The sequence below is a fragment of the Onychomys torridus genome, chromosome 8, assembly GCF_903995425.1.
Source record: "Onychomys torridus chromosome 8, mOncTor1.1, whole genome shotgun sequence".
NCBI classification, from domain to species: Eukaryota; Metazoa; Chordata; class Mammalia; order Rodentia; family Cricetidae; genus Onychomys; species Onychomys torridus.
Window position 1 is genome coordinate 22016766 of NC_050450.1, and position 23165 is coordinate 22039930.

A 23165-nucleotide genomic window follows, 5' to 3' on the forward strand; every position below is an offset into this window, starting at 1 on the left:
TACATTTGAATGATTACTCTTCAGGAAGTGGCACTACCTCAAAGGATTAGAAGGATTGGCAGGTGTGGCCTTGAGGGAGGAAGTGTCACTGGGGGGTGGACTTTGAGGTTTCAAAAGCTCATGCCAGGCGCAGTCTCTTGGAGACACACACTCTCTCTCCCATCCCCCACCCCTACCTTCAGATCAAGATAAAGCTCTCAACTACTTCTCCAGCACCATGGCTGCCATGCCTGCTGCTGTGCTGATCACCAGCTAAACCTCAGAAACTATACGCAAGCCCCCAGCTAAATGCTTTATTGTATAGGAGTTGCCTTGGTCATGGTGTCTCTTTACCAAGTAGAAGCGTCACTAAAAGAGACACCTTCCCTGATGTAACTGTCTGATACCAGCACCATCCTCTCCAACCCAGCACGCACCGATTCCCAGGCCACTTTGCAGCACTCCGCTGTTTTTGTTTTTTTCTGTGCAGTATTATTGTGTCGTTGTGAGAGCGTCAGATCCCCTGGAACTAGAACAGACAGCTGTGAGCTGCCATGTGGGTGCTGGGGACTGAACCCCGGTCCTCTGGAAGAGCAGCCGATGTTCTTAACAGCTGAGCCCTCTCTGCAGTGTATTCCAGCACTCTACAACTGTTAACTGATATTGTTTCAATCTTTGTTCCCTCCAAAGCCCACGTGTGGGAGGCTTAGTTGCCTGCTTACAGCATTACTAGGTCCTTTCAGATGTGAGGTCCAGAGGAGGAAGTTAGGTAACACGCCCCTTCCTGTCTCTCTTTCCACTCTCCAGCCGTCAGGAGGTAAGCCTCCTCTTCTACACACTCAAGCCATAGCGTTCTGACCTGCCACAGGCCCAGGAACAAGGGGCTAGCTAGTCATGGACTGAGCCTCCAAACCTGAGCCAAAATAAATCTCACTTCTTTTTAACTTGACCACCTCAGATATTTTATTATTAGAATCGCAAGTTAACACAACTTGTTACCTTGTCCATGGTGTGTCCTTCCTTACCAGCAGGGTAAGCCCCATGAAGACAGGACAGCTCTCCTTACTCCCCAGCCCAGACCTGGCTCATAGTAAATGGCCACTGATTAAATTACAGTAAGTGCATGGACAGCCTCGGGATGTAGGTGATGATGAGCATGATTAAGAGCTCAAGGAAGATTCAGGATGGTGAAGCGACACATCACAGAGCTGGTGACGATAAGTTTAGTCAGCCTCTGACTCAATGTCCTTGTCACTCTAGTTCCTCCTGCTTTGACTCCTCACGCTGCCCATACCTGGTCAGAACTCTGGACTCCTACCCACACATCCCCAGCCACGGTGACAGCGAAAACTCCCTTGTTGTGTGTCAAAGGAAGTATGTGGGTCAGGGATAAGTCACTCTGAGGCCTCCTCTGCATCAGCCCCTCTAGGAAAAGATAGAATCTCACACTTGTGTCAGGCTGATGATGTTCTGGCCACGGTCACTATCTCATTTTACCCTTGCAAACCACCCTATGACATCAGCGCTGCTATCATTATCCCCGCCTCTCAGGAGTAGAAACTGGGTTACCACAGCATGCACAGTGAGGCTAAAGCCATCCCAGGCAGGCCCGCCCCGGAGTCTTGGTCTTAGCCTGCTCACCCCCTTTCCTCTCAGACCTTTGCCAAGGTGAATGAGCCCTGGCTGGAGCAGTGAGTGAGACTCCTTCCTCCAGCCTTGCTTTCCTGAGACAGAATTCAGGGGTGACTCATCCTTTTCCTAGCTTCCCATCCAGATGACCTTGAAAGGGGAGGATTCCCCAGATCACCTTAAGAGGACACCTGGAGTCAACATGGGGGAGATGGGGAAGCCCATGGGAGCATTCAGGGCTAAACTCAGGCCATAGACAGAAAAGGAGGATTCCCCAAGCCCTCCAAGAAGGCAGAGCGAAGGGCAGACAAAAGCTCTTTCTATGAAGCAGCCCACTGTCTTTTTTCCTCTGCTTCTCTGATATGCCTGGAGAAAAAAACATGGCACCCATAGCCAGACTGGGAAGCTGAGGCAGGAAGATCACAAGTTCAAGGCCTACCTGAACTCAAAAATAAGAGAGACTGATAACAACAGCCAGTACCTATCATGTGTATCACACGTGTGGGTTGGGAGTCAGAACATAGAATGTGAGGCAGGGACCATGATGGCAGTTTACACGTGAAGAAACCGAAGCCTTGCAGCCAGAAGAGCCGCTGAGCCACTTGCCCAAAGACACACTATAAGGTGGAAACATGAAGACAGATTGCAGCTCCAGAGCTCACTATGACAGGCAGGGATTGGACCTGAATTGCACGGGCAGAGCTTGGGCAAACAGAACGGACCTCACACGGCAAGAAAGGTCCTGATGGACAGACAGACACTGAAGTGTAGGTCCCCAGTGGGCCTTCGCAAAAGCAACTCGGGGCCTCTGCTTTTAGACTCTGGGTCTGAAGGGTGGGAAACGGTAGGGGGAGACAGAGGCAATGGAGACAGAAAGACTTGGGAGCCTGCTTTGGTGAGAGGTAATCCAGGGAAGAAAGCCAGGCTGGGTTAGATCTCCCTGTACTTCCCTGTCCAGGGAAATCCCCCAGGACCTGTTACACACACACACACACACACACACACACACACACACACACACACACAGGGGAGAGGTGACTGGCTGACACATTCCCACACCACAGAGCTGTTGGTCTCTCTAGACAGTACCCTCCCATGAAGACATGTCCTTGCCACCAAAAGCACCAAGCGGTCACCAGTCAGCTCTTCCTTTCCTCCAAAGATGGGTTAGCTGAAAAGCTGTCTTTTGGAGCCATAACCCAGTTGCTGTTACATAGGCGTGCTCAGGTGCCCAGAGTTCCCTTCTCTACAAGTCCCCAGGGAGGTTTGCAGGCCACATAGACTCACCAGAAAGGAAGAGGGAAAGAAAAAAATCAATAGGATTGATCAGAAACTATATTGGATCCTGGCTGTAGCCCTTTCATCATGGGTTCCACAAGGCGTGGGTGGCCACTGCTCCCTGGGGACAGAGGCAAGGCCGAGAACGGGAGACTTAAACTGAGATGCAAAGGCCCCATGCCAGATGAGAGGCTCCCAGGGGAAGCCATGTCTGTTCATCTTTGTATTCTCCAGACAAAAACAGATGGGAGGAAGGGAGAAGGGCTTGCCTCAGCACTGGGCCGGGACATCCTGAGTGTGGAAGAAGCTTTTTGCCCTGATGTCCTGGGGTGACCACCTTGTCCTCAGTCTTAGGACACACTGGAGGGGTCCCTGCACTCGGGCAATCTTGACCACCTCTCTGTGGCTGGCTATGAGTGCTGGGAATGGGGCAGTGCACAGCCCCAGAAGCCCAGCATCTCCTGAGAGACAGCGTGAGGGAGAATGAAACATGACACAGGGCCATAAGAGAGAAGCACACCAGTAGAAGGGCAGAGATGGGGTCCCCAATGAGAGGGCAGAAGTGAGGGGGCAGGTCTCAGGAATATGTGGGTGGAGAGCTTCCTAGGCCTTTAGATGAAATGTGCTTGGCCTGACCAAGGTACCATGCCTGGTGTAGCCCAGTATGCAAGGAGAGATGCTGCTGCCTGAGATTATGCAGAAATGGGGTATCTCGTGAGCAGAACCATCCCAGGCCTCTAGTGGACCCAAGGACTTAGGTTCTAAGTAACATGAGTCTTTGAACAACAGAGTGGCATTTTGGACTGGTGGACAGAAAATGAACCCAAGGGGTCAGACTCAGAGACTAGGGAACCATAAGAACAGGGGCTGCAGCCTCAGCCATGGCTGGTCCAGAAGAACCTTGCTCGTGGCTCAAACCACCTTCTAGAAAGTACTAGGAAGTACAAAGAAGCAGCAAGATCAGAGGGTCCACAGACCAGGGTCCTGTACCCAGTACAGAGGCCAGGCCCTGGACGACAGACCCGAAGCTGAGGATTGCCGTGCTCACTTGCCAACGGCTGTACTTCTTCTGGTTCAGCAGATGACACAAGGCCGTGAAGCCAAGTGGGTATCACAAGATTCTGGTGGCCGGACCCAGCCCTGAGAAGACAGAGCAGGTTCTGAAGTGTCCTTGCCTCCTGCTGCCCCTCCCCCAGCAAGGCAGCTCCTGATGCAGAGAAGCAGCCCATCCTCCTGCCTTGCATGGTCACATAAATCACCCTCCCAATAATATTTGTATTGATCATCTAGATTGGAAGCCTCAGTGGGCTCCATTGTCTCACTTTCTCTCCCAGGGCTCACAGATGGGGTCTCCCAGCCTCATCTGCGTTTCTAATGGGACATTCAAATGGAACAGTGACAGCCCACAAGGCCCCATGCTGCCCTGGGTGTTTGGGGGTGGGAGGGGGGGGGGGGGGGGGGGTTGGAAGATCATGTAAACATGTTCCTTGAGAAAGAAGATGAAGGCCAAGAAGAGCAGCAAGCCAGGCCAGTTCTAGAATCAAAGCGGGCTTCCATCGGCACCACCTGGGTGCCGGTCAGAGTGGAAGCAGCTCAGACCACACCCTGACACCCATGAATCAGCAAGGACATCCTGACTAGACCCCTCCCTCAGAGAGCCACGTGCATGTTAAGGGCACCGTACAGATGAGAAACGGGGACAGAGAAGGCAAAGCGCTAGGTGGAGGAGACAGAGTGGCCCAGTTGAGGCAGACACTGTTGGAAGGCTGGCAGCCTCTGCAGAGAGTGTGGGCCACTTTGGGCCACTCTCCCTCCCCAGCCCCTGCTTCCCTTCCCAGGGTGTGGACAGATGGCTCAACCAGCGTCTGACCCCCCCTTGTACTCTCCAGCCTGGAGGGGCCAGAGCGAGCTCCGGGGACACCCCAGGAGGGCACCTCCTCCTGCCTGGCCAGCCAGCTGCCCCTTCCCTGGCAGCACTGGGCAGAGGATCCCAGGGAAAACTACCACCTGGGTCTGCCCTGCACAGCCCAGCATCTGGGGGTGCCCCCGACGAGAGCCAGAGGGCCTGAAACCTGCGTGGAGGGATGCTGTGGTCAGAGCAAGGAAGGGCAGAGGAAGACCATGGGGAGGGAAGAACAGAGATGGGCCCAAACAAAGAGGGAAAGGGGCATGAAACAGGAAGAAGGGGGGGAAAGGAGAGGAGCCAGAAAGAATAACTGTGCAGGAAGCAGAGGCGGCAGCTGGCCTGGAGGTGCTGGGGCCCGGGACCCAGCCCATGCTGCCCAGCCTGGCCCAGCCCCCAGGATGGTGCAGCTGCCTCACTCAGGGCCCTACCATGAGGTCAGTCCTGCCCTGGGGCTGTGGGAAAATAAATGGTGTCCAAGATAAAAGGTCCAAGAAATTATTCTTCTTCTTGTCATGTCCTGATGGCAACGGGCAGGGGCCGGTAGGGCACCATCCCAGAAAGGAGAAGCTGGCAGGCTCGGCACACATGCAGGACCTGCCCCCAGCCACTACCTCTGGAACCTGGGCCCAAGGAAGCAGCAGGCTGAGGACCAGTGCATCCCAGAGATGGGTGAGGACCAGAAAGAAGCCTCCTGGCAGCCCCGGGCCTTTCCTGTCTAGCAATTTTAAAGAAGTGGCTCGGTGTTTTGATTTGTTTTACTTTGCTTTCTCTCCCCCAACCTCCACCCCAAGACAGGGTTTCTCTGTGTAGTCCTGGCTGTCCTGGAACTCGCGCTGTAGACCAGGCTGGCCTCGAACTTGGGAGATCCACCTGCCTCTGCCTCCCAAGTATTGGGATTAAAGACATTCACCACTACCGCCCAGCCCTGTCTAGCAATTCTAAATAAAATATCTGCATGTTCGGTGTTTGCCCAGCATCTATCTTGGCTGAATCCTCTCCAAAGCACTGAGGAGGTGGAGTTCTGTCTGCTCTGTTCACTGCCCTGGGCTTTTGTGGGCTGGGAGCTTAGGAAGAGAAAAAGTCCCAGGGTCTCCCTCTGACTTGCAGCAAAGGAAGGCCGCAAGTGTCCCTCAGCACCGCTCCTCCAGGAGAACTGAGCTGTTCCAGAACCAAGAGAAGGCCAACGGGCCTAGGGCCCAAGTTATTGTGAGGACCCATGTCTTACGGGTGTACAAGGTCAAGCTTAAACACACACATGCACATCTGCATACGCACAGAGGCACACTCTCCTAAGCATCCATGAAGATGACTTCCACGACCACTAGAGCATCCATAGTGCATGCCCAGAGGCTTCCATCCCTCGGGGCAGCTGAACCTGGGAGGGAGGGAGGGAGGGAGGGAGCTGTGGTACAGGGAGTCACCACTGACATTTGGGCATTCCCATACAAGCCACCATGCACTTTGAATAAAGAATTTAAGGACTCATTAATGATTCCCCATTTTATTGACTGAGAAACTGAGGCCCAGGAGGCCTAGCACTAGGCCCAAGACCATGCATTCAGCCCAATACAGAGCCAGGATTTGAATGAGGACTCTCCAAGGCTGGGAAGAATATGGACAAGGGGTATGGGTAGGGGCTGGCACATACCATACTTGTCCCCGTCCTCGCCACGGGCACTGATCCTACGGCCCAAGACTTGAATGTGCTTTCCACTGGTCCTGCTGTAGAGCTGATACAAGCGCAGCTGCTTCCGACTCACATCATCGCGAGCCCGCGTCTGGTTCTCCACATGGATGCGGAAGTCCACGTTCTCCTCGGCTGCCAACACCTACGCAAGGGGAGGAGAAACGGTGAGCCAGCCATGTCTCTCCTCTCCACCACCTCCGGCCAGGCCCCATTTCACAGACAAGGTAACTGAGGCAACTGGGAGATAATAAAGCTGAGATTCACGCCTGGGTATATAGATCTTCCGACCCGCCGGCATGTAGGTTGTACTGCCTCCGATCTCCTTTTAATACAGAGGCTCCACCCCGATGGCATCTGAAACTATGAGGAGGGCCTGAACTAGGAAGAGAACGAATGTCCACAGGGCTTTGGGGAGAAGTCGGAGAGACACATGGCAGGGAAGGGATAGGACGAGCAATCTCAAATGCTGGCCACTAGGCCAGCCTCCAGCATGCTGCTTCTCCTGGATCTCCACAGGGACCCCATCACTCACTCCACGGTACTGGCCCATGTCCCAACTCACTACTTGTATCGTCTTCCAATTTATATCCCCCATGGTAACTTTGCAGACCTCTTGCCATTTAGTTCATCAGCCACATCCTCCAGGGAGCCTTCTTAGGTTGCACCCACACTCATTGCTCCCATCCCTCTTCATGAATACAGCCCCTTGCCTGAACAGTATGCACCCATCTCCTCCTCAGCCTTGTCCATTTTTGCTCTGCTAATAACCCATCCTCCACCAAACAAAGCCCTCCCATAGAATCCTCCCCGTCCACACTCCTCAGGGCTTCCTCATACTCGGAGGTCCTTATTGAGGCTTCTAGACCCGGCCGGCAGCACCTGATGCTTTTCTTCCATGCCAGCCATACCACCTTACCTTTAAAGTCTTTGGAACCTTCCTAGTACTTAGCACACACCAACCTCAGGCCCTCTGCACATGCTCCCACTTCTGCTCTCAAGCTTTCTCGGTTCTCTGCACTCATGTCTCTCAGGTCTCTGCCCAGATGTCACCTCAAACAGGCCTCCTTGGATTGTCCTACCCCTGCCATTCTCCATGCCTCCACTCTGCCATGACAGTCTTTCTAGCTCATGTGACTCAACATACCATTTACCTACTCAGTCTTTGTCTTTCTGCTCTGACTACACTGGCGGCACCATGAAAGACAGAGTTCTCTCTCCTGCGCTACTGGCCCTGCAGCCCCAGGACAGACACCCAAGCACTTGTTCAACAAGTGAGTAAATGAATGAATGAATGAAGAGATAAAGTCCTGCCATGCCATTAAGAATTAAGTTATATTCACCTGTACCTGCTAGTTAGATGCACGGCCCATCCTGTCTTATAAATCAGAACAAGTCCTGAAGCATGGGTTAGGATTATGACAAGATGTCCCAGGGTAATGGTTAGAATGATGGGTCTGTTCTGTGGACCCACCAAGTCTGGCACAATGCTAGCATGCAAAGCCCTATTCCCAGAGAAGCATCTCACCCAACCATTGCTGGATCTCTCTGGACCCTGGAAGCCCAAGTATCGGTCTCAGCCTTAACTACAAGGCTCTGTGACTCAGTTTCTTCACAGTGAACCTTGGGGGTTGCTATGAAGACTAAATACAGGGGGTACCGTAGCAGTTCCTTCCACATCTGAGCAAACGTCAGAACTTTTAACAAGGCTCCAAGTGAAGCTCAGCTAAGCAGAAATGGAGGTTCACAAATGTCCATTCTGCACCACTATTTGCCTCTCTCCATTTCCACCAGCCATGATGGCCAAGCCACAGTACCAGGGACTGCCTCTCCTCCCACCCTGACATCCAGGAGAGCCCATGCCTGGGGGGTATTTTTCAGGAAGACCCCACACTTGGAGCCATTGACCTTTCTGGAATGATTCCTGGAGTCAGCTTAGTCCTGTCCCCTCCCCCGAAAGTAGGCACAGCATCCCTGTCCCCTCACACTCCCCTCTCACAGGAGACCCTATTGACTAGAGGTCAACCCAGTCTCCTCACCCGCAGCTCCCGAGGGTGCTTCCCTACCCTAGGAGCTGCCCCTCTATAATGATTTTCTTCCTGGCCCTCTGGACAGAAGTAGCAGAGTGACCTAGGGTCAGCAAGGTCTATTGGGTGGCCCTGAACCAGGATGTGGGGGCACAATCCATCTTGCCTAGCTTCCACCACTTAAGCCAAACTCTGACCAGGTCAATCCCTAGGGAAGTAGCTGGTGGTCTCTGCTGGAAACTGGGCCCCTTTTCTGGAAAGGCTGGATACCCTAGACTTCCTATCCAAACCTCTGGTGGGCTCAGGGCACCAGCCCCTTCTACCTGCCATTAGAAGCCTGCCTTAGAGATCCCTTCACAGGGCAGGATCTGGACATGCTATTGTCTCTGGAGTTATCACCAGGCTCATCCCTAGGTATCAGCTTGTCCCCAGGAAGCAATCAGCAGTGCTTGCCAAATGACTGGTCATAAATAAGGGACACCTGGAAGCCAGCAGCAAGGCCTACTCTTTCCATCCAGATAACTAAAGTGCCCAGCAGAGAGGTGCGAGGGATGCCGTACTATGGGAACTGCACATCACTTTGTTCTGGGAATCCTGCTAAGAAGCCCCTGGACATGACCTGTTCTAGCTCCATCAGCTCCAGAGCTATGGAATATCAGGGAGCCAGGGAGAAACCATTTCCCCAAGTTGGACTTTGAGGCCAGCTCTCAAGAGCCATGGGTTGGGTATGAGTACACAAAACTCAGTATGCAATGCCAGCTTGCCTTGGGAGAGTCACTGCCCTGCTTTCTAGCTTGGTGAGTGGCAGCTCTCTTGGCTATGGTGCCTAAGAATGGTTGGTCTGCCTGCTGACACCCCTCCAGGTGCGCAATGTTCCAAGGAGCTGAAAAGCTTTGGGATGAGCCAAAAGCCACAACACACACAAGAAAGCCAGAAGACTTAATACATAGACAAAATGGCCCCACCTCCCTCAATGCCACACTCACAGTGATCCCTGGTCAAAACAGGCCCTCCAGAGTGGGTGACTGATACTGTCCATGCATCCTAAGACTCCCAAGTACTCCCAACCTGCCCCTTCCCCTTTCCCAAATATTTGTTCCCCAGTCCAGGAGCTGCACCTGAGCAACAAAGGCCCTATAGGCTCGACCCTCATTCCGATCCTGGGTTCTCCCAAAGCCTTAGCCTAGGAATGCCAATAGGGTGCTCAGTAGACAAAGCCACACAGCTTGGCTTACATCCTGTCTTCATCTAGAGTGCTCTCAGTTCAGGGAAGGGTGCACCTTCCTGCTCAGAAGCCTGCCAGGCCCCAACTTCCAGCCCCTGCCTGCACTCCAAGCCTACCACCCTCATCCTGGTGATAATCTGATCCATATGAAAGGGAGCTCTGCCAGCTTCCTGAGACCAACCAAGGTGTCCTGTTCCACAGGGGCACCTACCATCCACCATCTACCTCTGCTTCCTTGCAGGCTTCAGTCCCGTGACGCTGAGAAGCATGTTTGGGAGCATCCCTATTCTTCTCAGACCCTGCACATTGCCATCTCCTGAAGACCTCCAACAAGATCCTGGTCACCCACACGAACCTCTGACACCAGGATAAAAAGTAGTACCGTTCGACCTGCAAGTTACCTGGCTCCAACCACAATAGCTGACACACTTGAGCCCTTTACCCTCAGTTTTCTTGTCTGCAAAATGGGAATTATTTATACCATTTACCTTTGAAAAATTCCATTAGTAACTGTAACAGCCATTACATTCTTTTTTTTTTTTTTTTTTTCTGTGAAGCTGAGGATCGAACCCAGGGCCTTGCACTTGCTAGACAAGCACTCTACCACTGAGCTAAATCCCCAACCCACATTCTTTTTATTTTTTTTTTAAGTCTTGCTTTATAAACAGTCATGGGGTTTCCAATCTTTGTGTGTGCACTTGTGTATGCGTGCCTATTTGGAGGGGATAGGTTCATGCTGAGGTGTATTATGGAAGTCAGAGAACACGTCAGTCCTTGTCTCTTACCGCCTTAGAGAAAGGATCTCTTTCTGTTATTATTCTCTGCTGTATACACCAGGCCATGAGGCCCATGAGCTTTGTGGGTCCTCCTGATTCTACCTCCTATCTTGCCATAGCTGAGATTATAGGTATGCACTGCCATGCTCAATTTTATGTGTGTTCTGGGGATTCGAACTCAGGTCCTCACACTTGCACAAAAAGCACTTTTACTCACTGAGCCAGTTCTCCAGCTCAGCAGCCATGTTTTTGAAAGACCCACTGTGGATGGCTGGTCCTACACAGTCACAGAGTGCTTTCATAAGCAGGAATTATTATCATCCCCATGTTAGAGCTGGAGAAAGTGAGGGAGGTCACATCATTTGTCCTAAGTCACAGAATTAGTGAGGAGAGGACTCAAGATTCAAACACAACTTTGCCATACATCTAGAGTTCAAGCCAGCCACTTCATCCACAAGTACTACCACCTTGTTCTCACCACCTCCTTCCCACCAGTGTCCCCTTATCCTTGGTTTCAGCTACATCTCGTCAACTAAGAGCCAAAAATATTAAATGGAAAATTCTAAACATGAACCATGTTTCTAGTTCAGTGCTGTTATGAGTAGTATGATAAAATTCCACATTGTTCTTTGTCCAACGTATCCATGCTGCATCTGCTACCCACCTGTTAGTTATTGTTAGTCATCTAGGCTCTCAGGTTTACTGACTCAGCATCTCAGTGCTTATACATGGGGTAGCCATCCCTGGGAGATCTGAACATGTACCATCCATGTAGAAGGACACAGCTCCTTTGGGACAGGAGCCTGATCAGAAGCTATGGCATGGCTGAGGGGGAAGGACACTATCCACAGAGGAGCTAGAAACTTGAAGTCCTCTGGGCAAGAGGGAAATGGGGGCCCACTGATCGGTCCCAGCTACCTTCAGTCATCCATGTCCATTGCTAGGCACCCTGCCCAGGAATGAAGAGTCTCCCTGGTCCCAAGGACATGCACAGGCTTCAAGCAGCAGCAGGGGGCCAGGGCTTTTAGAGCTCTTCCAAATTTTGGGTTCAAATCCAAGACTTCAGGCCTTCTGAGAGAGAACCCCAGTAAAGCCAGCTTCCTTCTCCACTCCAAAAGGCAGCCCTCCAAATGCTTCCTCGAGGACGGCCTGGACTCCAGCCTGGAGTCAGCTACAGCTACATCAAGAGTGAAGCTCACAGTGGTTCTGAATTCCCAGGCACCACCCCGGGGCCATCAGCTCACTCCTCACCGAACCCGAGCAAGTGTAAACTATACTACCCCTTATTCCCACTGACACAGGGAGGCACAGAGAGGAAGAGACTTGCCAGGGTGCACAGGACACAACAAAGCCAAGATCTGAACATATTCAGCCCCGAAGTATTAGTTTTCTCCACCTGGCACTGCTTCATAAAAAGGGAACTAAGGTGCCCCCTCAGTCTCTTGGATGCCCCATCTTCCCGACAGCCCAAGCTTATGGCCTCTCGAATCATGTTCCCCTCACCCATTGCAGCCTAGATAGATAGTATGGCCGCAAAGGGCCTTTCCCCACCCCCAGCCTGTCCATTAAGCTCCCAGGGCTATCAATGTATTGATTGGCAGGGCCAAGCCATCAGCATGGGTGGGGCACTGCAGAATGGGGGCTGGGCCCAAGGTCTAGCCTCCCTCTGCCCATACATCAGCCTTCTCCATACAGATTGTCAATACCAGCAGGTAGTCAATCCTGGAGCTAGTCTGGATAGGGATAGGACTTGAATGGATTGAGCTCTTTTCCCCTCACTCTCCCATTGCCAGCATCTCAATATCACTCTATCTCCCTGAAGTCATGGGCAGGGGTAGTCATCATGCCTAGGAGATGACAAACAGGCTTTTTTCTGGTGCTCAGTGCCCAAGAGGGCTTCTTCTATCAGCCCATTTCTGAGTGTGATGCTCCAGCAACCACAAAGGGCTTGCAGCACACTGAACACATAATGATGCTCCCTACTTCCAGGCAGCCTGTTCCATGTGCCTCAGTGACCTTACATACACATGCAGAAGCCTACACACATGCACCTGCAGGTTCACAGTACACTCTTCATCTGGCCAACTGCTCTGGCCCAGGTCTGGTTTCAGTGTCTAAGTTCTATTCTCCAACAGCAGCCCTCAGTTCCTGTTACCTGAGGGCTGGGACAGGTATAAATCTCCTAGGGGTCCAGCACCTAGCACAGGGACAGTGGGCACAGGGACTCACTCAGTCCAGGTCCAGGCCCCTAAGCTCCTCTGCTCACTGAGCTGAGAGGGTCCATTCAGTGCCCAGAGCCTGCAGCAAGGGTCTGCCCTCCCCTGAATTTCTAGGAATAGGTACAAGCTGGTTGGTGGGCAAGCAGGCTTCAAGAAGTCCATAGCTGAGAGTTATAGCTGTTTCACTTAACATCTGAAAAGCCTGGCTCCATGCCAACGGCTCCCCCAGGGACCACAGTCCTCCTCCCAGAAACCCCAGGACCGATGCTGTATCTTGGTGCTCCATTAATGATGAGTACAGAGGGGCCAGTCAATACTATCTGTCACACAGCTGGTGAGTGCCCAAGACACAGTGTGACCAGTAAACTGAGTTCAGACCCCAGGCTCTTTCCTGTCCCTGCAAAGAATGCAGTTGGTCAAAGAGAGTGACAAGAACCATGGGATTCTAAGGTAGGAAGTGGAGGAGAAGGGGATCAACCCAAAGTGTCTGTTACCTCCTTTCCTGAGGAAAAATTGAAGCCTTGAAGACCAAATCCACGTGGGGGCCAGGAATACAGCAGGTATCTCATAAATGCTCATTAGTTGTTTGCTTACGAGTGTCTATCGCATACTTGGCCCAAGATATGGCCTCCGTTATGCCTATCAGTGATTCTGGGGAATGCTTGAGAATTCTGTTGTGGTCATTTTGACTTTTTGAAACAGGTTCTCACTATATGCCCCAGGCTGACTCAACATCCTGCCTTAGTCTCCCCAGTGTTGAGTTACAGGTGAGGGCCACCAAGCAAAACCTTGGGGATAACATAATTAATCCCTGTTTATAGATGATGAGGAAGCAGTGACTCCAAGAGGTTCCAAGGTCTTGCCCAAAGCCATGCAACCTGAATGGTGGAATAACACATAGATCTGAGTTCAAACCCTTACCCCACAGACTAGAGTACCTGCTGTCACTCATCCAAGGAACATTTCTTCCCTTGCTTTCTCTAGCATGTGGCAGCACAGAACCTAGGCTTCTCTGATGCCAGTGCCTGTGCACAGGGCCCTTCAGAAGCTTTCAGTGCCTGACTCCTACCCAGCCGGATAAACCAAGTAGAGCAAAGGCCCAGGGTGAACTGAGCCAAGGCCGAGGCTCATCATACATCCTGGGGGGCTTTGTTCTGTGGCCCTCAGCTGATCAATATACAGTGTCTCTGGCCCCATTGTCAACACGGCAACATTTTATATGTCACTTAGATGTTGGAGAATAAGAACTGCCAGCCAGCCAGCCCACAGCCTAGGAGGCCACTTACCCACTGATGTTCCAGAACAAATTCCCCCCACGGTGTGGCAGCTGACCTAAACTCATCCTAAGGCCAGGTGCCTCTCCTCCTGCCTTGGCCTATGGGGAGAAATGTCCGAATGCCCTTTCCTCCAGTGGTCTGCCACGGGCCCTTATTAGTGAGCAGTAATGCCAACCCAAGTCAAGAGCACAGACACACACACAGGTTCATCAGAACAGCCCTAGTTCACAACACACACACCAGGGGGGAGCAGCGCTTGCTATACACAACAGGCAACAGAGGCAGGTGAGAATCCTCCTAGAGCTGTGTGGTGGCGGCAGCGCACGCCTGTAATCCCAGGACTCGGGAGGCAGAGGCAGGCGGATCTCTGCGAGTTCGAGGCCAGCCTGGTCTACAGAGCTAGTCCAGGACAGGCTCCAAAGCTACAGAGAAACCCTGTCTTGAAGGAAAAAAAAAAAAAATCCTCCTAGGACCAGAGACACAGCCCTCAGGCCTAGAACTGACACCTCCTTCCCTTAGAAGATAGCCACCATCTTACTGGGGTGTTTGGAGGGAGGGAGTGAGTTAGGGAGAGAGGGAGAGTGGTATTTTCACCATTTTACACATACAGAAGTTAAGCCCCAGGGAGATTAAGTAACTTGCCCCAAGGTCACACAGCAAACAGAAGGCACAGCCACAGTTTGAACCAGGCTGTATGAATGTAAAGCCCTCAATTGCCTTTTTAGCCCGGGCCCCAGAGTCAGGCAGCCAGAGTCGAATCCATAGCTTTGCTTCCCTTTTGCTGTGTGACCAGACAGGTTGGTGTGCATTGCAGAGGTTCTTGTCCTCCATCTACAGCATCCTCGGACCCCAGGCTCGTGGTGAGCTATAACGGGAATAGTGCAAGACAATGCCTGACACCCAGGGAACATGGTGGGCTGGAGCTGTTGTCAGCAGCCTTGTGGGCCGGCACCCCCAGAACTTTTCTGCTACAGGACCAAGTCAGAACCCCAAAGTTGTACTGGGATAGATGCCTCTCCCTGTTCCCTTTCAGCCTTCCTTTGGGAGCCTACAGAATCGCAATGCTGCCCGGTGCAGGGAGGAGGCCACACCTGTGACTCTGACAGGCCACCCCCAGTCCACTGACACTGGCTGTACCGACCACAAGAAATTTTAAAAATCCACCTCCTTATCTCAAAGCAAGTGGGTGACCTTCCCTGGCTGCAGGAATGCTGGCAGGGTGCCCCACCCCTCCCCTCTTTCTGCCCTGGGAAGGAGGCACCCACATCTAGCTCCAGGGCCCTCAAAGATCAGCACCATTCCAGGAGAATGGCGCCTCTTGACAGGGCCAGGGAGGAATCGTCTTCTTACTAGAGTCTCCTACCTTCATGAGACTAAACAGGACTTCCCACTAAGGACCCCCAGCATGCCTGCCTCCTGGGACTCTTTCCCCTACTAGTAAACTGCAGGATTCCTTCTAGAAGAGATAGAATTAATACAAGATCTTAAATCCAGATTCTTGGCTTGTAGCCATGACCCTGAACAAATCCCTTCCTAGCTAGTTCTATATCCAGCTTTCTCCTTCTGGGAAGCAAGAATGTGACTCCTCCATCCTACCTGGCTTCCTTGTGGAAAGCTGAAAGGAGGGAAGACATGCCTTACATTCTTACAAGCAACCCCCTCTGCACCTAGGCAAGTCACTTCCCAGAAAGTAGAAGAGATTGTCCCAATGCTGGAGCATCTGGCAGTGTCCCCTCTAGACTGGAAGAATCTCGAGGAGGCCAGGGACTGTCTAGGTCTCACCCCCAGGGTCAACAAGAAGCAAGCTGAATGTTGAATGGAAACTCAACTGAATGGACCAATGAATGATGTTGCTTTAAGTTATTAAAAGTGCCATCCAGCGGTGAGGAGGCTAGGTGCGGGTGGTCAGGCTAAACAGGGATAGGATTAGAACTCCACACTCCAACACCTCCCGGTGAGACAGGAAGTAGCTCTGTGGGAAGAACAAGGGGGTAGCACGAGGGACAAGAGGCTGCAGGAAGCCCCCCACATGCACCTCCCGCACTGGCCTGCCTTATGCTAGCCTGTCTCGGGAAGGCAAGGACCTAGTGGAGCCTGGCGGCAGGAACAATGTTGGGCAGGTGCCGGCAGAGCGTCGTGAAAAGCCGGCCGGTGTCATTGTCAGAGCTCAGCCAAGTGCAGAAAAGCAATTTACTGGTCACGCTGCCTGCTCCCCGCGGAAATTTTTAAAATTCTTCTGATTTGAGCTATCTGCGGTGTCCTGAGTCGTGTGGAGAAAGGATGAAGGGGTTTTATTAAATTCCCAGCTTCCCACTTCCCAGGGTGGCCAATGGGTGAAGGCGGGGCTCACCACACTGGCGGTGGGCGGAGGACAGTATCTGGCATTGACTGTGTTCATGGAAACCTGACTTGGGGGGAATCTATTTGAGGCCTGGTGACTGAGGGCTGGGAGGGGGGGAGGCACCCAGAAATTCCATTGCTAAAACTGTACCAAACCCCCTAAAATAGTAAAGATGAAGTACACTGGCTTTTCAGTTGGCCGACATGCCTCCCTGAGTGGGTCATAATCAGCAACATTTCTTCTGCTCCCGTCACACAGCACTTGAACTGAAGGGCCACCTCTCACAAACGAGGCAACTAAACAGCTGCAGAGCCACAGGCAGGGCACACTGAAGCTGGGGTCCAGCACAGATCACCCATTGCCAAGTCCCTGGGCCCTTTCCTCACATGGGAAGGCCTTCGGTCTACTTGCCCCAAAGGCCCTCACTACTACCCTGTGCACCCTGCCCAGGACTACACCTGCTTTCACCTGCTTTCACAGCATCAGACAAAATTGCCTCTGCAAGGTTCAGACTTCAGACTCAAGGCAATACCCCCACTGAAGCCACCTTCATCTCTACCACTAAGGGCCACTCCATCCCTGTCTCTGAACCAAAGTGACCATAAGCCTACTAATTATTCCCCCTGGTATTTATTTACCTTTTAGGAGTCCTGGGAATACACACACACACACACACACACACACACACATACACACACACATACACACACACACACACACACACATTATAACATATGTGTGTATATGTGTGTATATGTATATATGTGGACTGCTATGACTCCTCTTCCAGACACACCAAATTTGCACACTATTTTCTGAATGATCTTCAAGGACACCCCCAGCCAGTCCCAAGGATACAGACTAGGGGTTAAAACACCAGCCCTATGCATTTCCGAAGTGGAGAGGCTGCAGGGGACAAAGGGTCAAGGGAGGGGGGAGAGGGAGGAGAGGCTCCCTCACCTGCATAGACCCCGCCTCTGAGCCTAGCCCAAGCAGACCACCCAGCTCCTCCCTAGAGATGCTGGCTCTAGTTCTGGCCAGGAGGTGGAGGTGGGAAGCAGAGTCCAGACTCTCTCCTTCGCATTCCCATCTGAGAACACAAAGACCACCCGGCAGCCCCTCCTGGTCCCTACTTAAAGAAGGGAGAGCAGCAAGACCCAAAGGTTTCTTTCTACCTCCACGCCCATTTCCTCAGCTCCTGCCCAGGCTCGACCCAACCAGACAAGAAGACCCCCTGGAGTGACCCTGGAACCTGCCCTCTGCTTGGGGACTCAGCTGCAGACAAACTTAGCAGCCTATGCTTGGCACTGGCCTTTTTCTCAAAATCGACCATCCCCCCCCACCACCACCACCCGCTTCACCACACAGGGTCACATCTGCTTTGGCAAACAGCCAGCGTTAAGTTACTGACTCCAGTTGTATTGATTCAAGGAGTCACTGGGGACCTCAGCCTGGCCAACAGAAGGAAAGAGGCCATCAGTCTGTCCATCCATCTAGCCTTCCAGTCCCCAGTCTCAACTGGTTGCCCTGAGTGTCTATCCCTGTTCCAAGAAACAGTCTTCCCCAACCAGTGGAAAGAGATGCATGAGACCCAATAGCAAACACAGACCAGACAGCAGGTACACACAAGCTTCCTAGACCAGAAATCTGAGAGAAGCACCTCTGGTCCATGCACAAGGTGGTCTCCAGACATCTCCAGAACTCAGAGTGCTCTGACTTCCCACTAACCCAGCAAGGACACCTGCCTTTCATGGAGAGGGAGAGGGGACAGATAATCCTCTTTTGGCCTGTGTCCAGTTTATCCTAAGTCCCCTCCTGTGTAGCTGTAGGTAGGTGGAGGTATTGGGCAGCTGGTGTTTCCTATTCCCTTTGCCCCTCACCACCACCACCACCACCACCACCACCACCACCACCACCACCACCACCACACACACACACACACACACACACACACACACACACACACACACACACACACCATGCTGAGGCAGCCCTGGTCTGGTTCTAATCGGGGCTGAAGTCGACTCCCTAACCCCCCTCCTTCCTTCATTTCCACGGCTTTGGAAGCCAGAGCATTCCAACTGTCTGTGTGCCAAGACCTTCCCGAGTCTGAAAGCTGCTGAAGTAACAGATCAGATTTTAGCAAGTGCTTTCCAGGCTGAGCGCCAAGCCCTCTTCTGATGCACAGAGAGCGAACGGGGACCAGGCAGGGAACAGGCCCTGGGCTGCACCACCTTGGGCAAGGACATGTGGAGCGGAGCGCAGCAGGATGGGGAGCAGGGTCTCAGTCTCTCTCTCTCTCTCTCTCTCTCTCTCTCTCTCTCTCTCTCTCTCTCTCTCTCTCTCTCCCCACACCCACAGAGTAATTTACAACTAAAGCTCTCACTGGACTCAAAATCCACTCAGCTGAAAACCACCTTTTTGTCTGCAAGCAGAAGCAAGCTGTAAAGGGACAGTTGGCAGGAAAAACCCCTAGGTCCCTACCCCTCGCCAGCTGCGGTCGGGGGCTGGAGTCCCGCACAGCGCTTGGGCTGAGCCGTTGGCCTCTGGGAAATCTACCGACCGCGGCCGCGACAGCCCGCACTGGCTCGAGCCCGGCAGCAGCTCCTAGCCCTTGGCCCAACACCGCCAGCGCAGGACGCGCGCGAAGCCGCCCTTCCGAGCCCTGGGAACAGGTGCACTGGGCTTGTTGCCCAGGAGGGGTGGGGCACCGAGAGGGGGCGCGGTCCCGGGAAGGGGGGTCGGCCCGAACCTCTAGGAAGAGTGCGCGCGGGGGAGGGGGAGAACCTCTCAGTCTGGAGTCCACGTACCTGAATCTGGAAGCACAGCAGTAGAAAGTGTAAACACCTGCGGGAGAAAGAGGGAGAGGTGGTCAGTGGGACCCGAGGGAGAGGGAGCGGATGGACAGACAGACACGCAGGCAAAAAGTCAGGCGAGCAGGCGGGTAGACAGAGCCACACGCACGGGGACAGGCATCCAGGCTGGGTGGGCAGCCCCAGGCGGGCGCTTACAGGCAAGTGCAGGCGGAGGGCGCTGAATACATCGCGGGGCGGGGGGAAGGCGGCGGCTCCTAGCCCAGCCTGCACATGTCCGCTCCGCGCGGCCGGGACCGGGCGCCTCCGCCGCCGCCGCCGCCGCCGCCGCCGCTGCTGCTGCTCTCTCCTCGCCGGCTGCTGCTGCAGACTCTGCTGCTCCGGGGCGCTCCGCGGCGCGCCCTGCGGCATCAGCGCCCCGCGCGGCTCCTCCCGAGCGCTGCGCCCTCCGAGCCGGCGCGGGGGCTGCGGGGAGACCGCGGTGCGGGAGGCGCCCGGCCGGGACGGAGAAGCTGGTCCGAAGCGGGCAGGAGGGCCGTCTGGGCGTTCGCAGGACGCGGGCTGCCGACTCAGTCCAGGGTCAACATGCACGGCGGGGGCTGCGGCTGGGGCCCCGCGGCCGAGGCGCGAGGCTGGCGGGGCCGGCAGGGCCGGGGTCAGCGCTCCAAGGCTGGGGCGCGCGGCTGCAGTGAGAACGCGTCACGGCCGCTCCGTCTGGGCGCCCGCCGGCTCATGTCTCCTCCTCCGTGTCTCTCCGGCCGTGCGCATCGCCGCCTCCCACCACTGGCGGCGGCCCGGGCGTTTTCTACGCGCGGGCGGCGAGGGGGCGGGGGGCCGGGGGCGGGCCCGGGCCCGCGCCGGCACAATGAGGATGCGGGGCCCGGGGGCTCCCCCCTCGGGGCGCGGCCGGACGGGCGCTCAGAGCCGCTGGGTGCGCCGCGCCCACATCAAAGCCGGCCCTGCTTGCTTGCCTGCCTGCCGCGGCCTCTCCACTGCCTCCTCCTCCTTCTGGCGGCTCAGGGCTGGAGGGGAGGCACTCAGACTGTCGGCGATGGAACTGGCCGTTCAGCAGGGCAGAACCCACGAGGCTGGAGCTGGTGAGCACTGGGAGCCGTCGGAGCTCTGTGTCACAACGCTAATATTGGCCGAATGGAGCAGGCGGGCTTCCCAAAGAATGCAATTAGGTGCAGAGCGTCCTGCCTCCCTCACATCTGCTGTTCGCTCTCACATCCACTAGTGCTCAGAATCAGGGAGAGGACAGGCGAGGCCCACCAGCTGGAGTGGCTCAACTAAAAGAAGTCGCGTTTACCCTCGCCCTGAGGCCAACGCAAGATAGCCCCTCGCACCCTCCCCACTACGGGATGTCTAAGCTAAGTGAAGCCTTCTCTTCCGTTCCTGCCACGGGAGATGGAAAAGGGCTCAGGAGAGTCTCTCCCTTCCCCCTCTCTGGGACTCTAAGGTTGGTTCTAGGGCTTCCAGCTGCGTTCTCTAGTAGGTGACTCGGTTTTGGGAAGCACACGGCTACCACCTAGCGGTTCGAAAGTGCTGCTGTAACCCCAGCGCTGACGGGCTACATGCCTGAGTAGCCAGGACTCTGGTCAGCGCTCACTCCAGGCCCTCTGGTTCGCACACTAAGCAGCTTGTTTTCCTGCCCTTGGTCACCAACCCTGAACATTTTCTGTCCATTAAGCCCAAAACGTAGATATTGTCATAGCACTGCCTCATTCTGTCTAGAGCCTCGGTCAACGAAACTCTGCTTTGGACTGATGCTAAGGCAAACAGGTCGCAGTGGGCAAGAAACTAGAGAACAAGCTCAAATGCAAAACTCAGGAATTCAGATTATTTGGTTTAAAGCCCGTCAGTAGCTGTGGTTGCTATTGCCCATTCTCTGGAGCATACGGTAGGGAGGCTGCTCAGTGGTGTTACTCCTAAAGTAGCAGCCTCCCTTCTGTCAGCTACTTTCAGTTCCTTTTCAAAGCACAGGCTAATGAGACAGTATTAAATAAAAACAAATCCGGGGTTGGGGATTTAGCTCAGTGGTAGAGCGCACCTGGGTTCGATCCTCAGCTAAAAAAAAAAAAAAAAAAAAATCCTGAGCCCCGCAGTGGTGGCACAGGCCTTTAATCCCAGCATTTCCAGGAAGCAGAGGCAGGTAGATTTCTAAGTGTTCCAGGACAGCCAAGGATACACAGAGAAACCCTGGGGGAGGTAGGGAATGGACAACATGGGGACACTACACTACACAAATCCTAAAAACCTTTGCAAATTTTGTGCTTTGAGATAGTTCTTGCATGAGGATACATTCATTTTTACGTAGATACATTCTCTAGACAGCCAGAACTAACTTTGCAAAGTTATTAGTAGCTTCCTCAATTTGGAGATTAATGAACCAACCAATCTTGAAAACAGTGAAAAGACAAACCACAAATAGTAATGAACCCAAATGACTTTGGCCTTGCTTTACAGACTAGACTATCAAAGTGTGTGGTGTGCACACAACACACCCTGGGAGGTGATGTATAGGTTTTATCTTCTGGCTAAGCATTCTTTCCTATCTGCATTCTATTACCAGTTTTCATTAGTTTTGCAATGGTTAACTATTGTCGTGACCTAGAATGTTTTGATGGCCTCATTCATCTCTCACGACAGTCCCAAACCCCCAAAATCCAGTGGCATTGTGAACATATTCATTCACAAGTCCTAGGGAATGTAGCTCAGTGGAGACCCAACAGTTCAATTCCCAACACCCCCTTAATCCCTGCCAATCCAGAGGTAGAAGCTGCCGATCACTCCAGGCTCATACTTGGGCTCAGCCATTGGGTGTGGTACATGAGAGTCTCAGAACAAAAGGGGGTGGGGGCTGTAGAGCTGGCTCAGTGGGTAAGTGCTTGGGTATTTGCACCTGTGGTTCTAGATGTGTGTTCTTTCTTGCCTACAGAATACAGCGGCTGAATGTACAATGAGAACTGGTACATTACTGAAGACAACCAAACATTTCTGCTGTCAATAACCTTAATTCCAGTCTTTCCACATCACTCAACTTCATAGACAAGATCATTCAACAGTTGAGGGAAAATGTTGAATTTAGATCATTCCTTCTCAATTACACACCCTGAAGCCCAGTTTCACTTTCATGTTACCAATAAGCATACATTCAAGATGGTACTTAACTGTGCTAATTTGATAACTTACTCCACTGCTGTTTGAGAGACAAGGTAGCTTAAAATGGAGGGAAGGGGCATATGACAATGAGGTGACTCCATAGAAGAACCTGAAACCCATGTAAATACAAGAGAACTTGTCTTCAGGCTTCCACATGTAGGTTTAACAATCATGCAAGCATACCCCAAATGTAAATAAATACACTTCCTGGGGAACTTTAATCAAAAGTTTCTTTTTAAAGGGGGGGGGGGGTGTAAGAAACTGCAGAATAATAGTCCAAAGACCTTGGTAACACATAGGTTTTGAGACCAAAAGGTAGAGAAAACAAAGTATAATTTTTTTGGGTGACCAGACAGCAGTGAAGAACAGAACCAGTACCTTATAGGCAAGCAGCCTTTGTAAGTAATCAAGTTGTGAATAATCTTTCAGGGATTATAGTTTAATACATCAGTTAACAAACCCACCTGTGTACAAACAACACTGCCAACAATAGTCCATTAGGACAAGATCCTTTCTTTCTCTTCCACCAGTGTAATTTTGTTCTAATTATCTGCTGCCACATTTATTTGATCACTAAGAGCTGAAACTCAAGGTCAGAAACCAGGTACTACTTCTGATAAGTATAGAATAAAATGGAGGACTAGAAGTGAAGTAATAATGGTACACATGAGCAAACAAGGTCAGATGCTCAGTATAACAAAAAGTAAAAAAACAGCAGCACAAGTCTAGCCTGTTCAGGTCTCCAGTATGTGGTGGTCTGGACCTGCACTCAAGTCCTTACTCTAATAAAGCTACACACCTTTGTAGGTAGACTATGAACAGCATACACAATAAAATGGTAAGCCCTGC

The 23165-nt window shown here is 52.8% G+C and overlaps 1 protein-coding gene across 1 annotated transcript in view; it reads right to left on the reverse strand.

The window, feature by feature from the left end:
- Fgf18 (fibroblast growth factor 18) overlaps positions 1 to 19954 on the reverse strand; it is a 31427-nt gene extending 11473 nt beyond the window's left edge. The window contains exons 1-3 of the mRNA XM_036197161.1: positions 19353 to 19954; positions 19152 to 19188; positions 6441 to 6621 (exon numbers count right to left, since the gene is read on the reverse strand). Of these exons, the coding sequence (XP_036053054.1) occupies positions 6441 to 6621; positions 19152 to 19188; positions 19353 to 19384 (250 nt within the window). The 5' untranslated portion in view covers positions 19385 to 19954. The remainder of the gene's footprint in view (positions 1 to 6440; positions 6622 to 19151; positions 19189 to 19352) is intronic.
- Positions 19955 to 23165: the final 3211 nt, after the last annotated feature.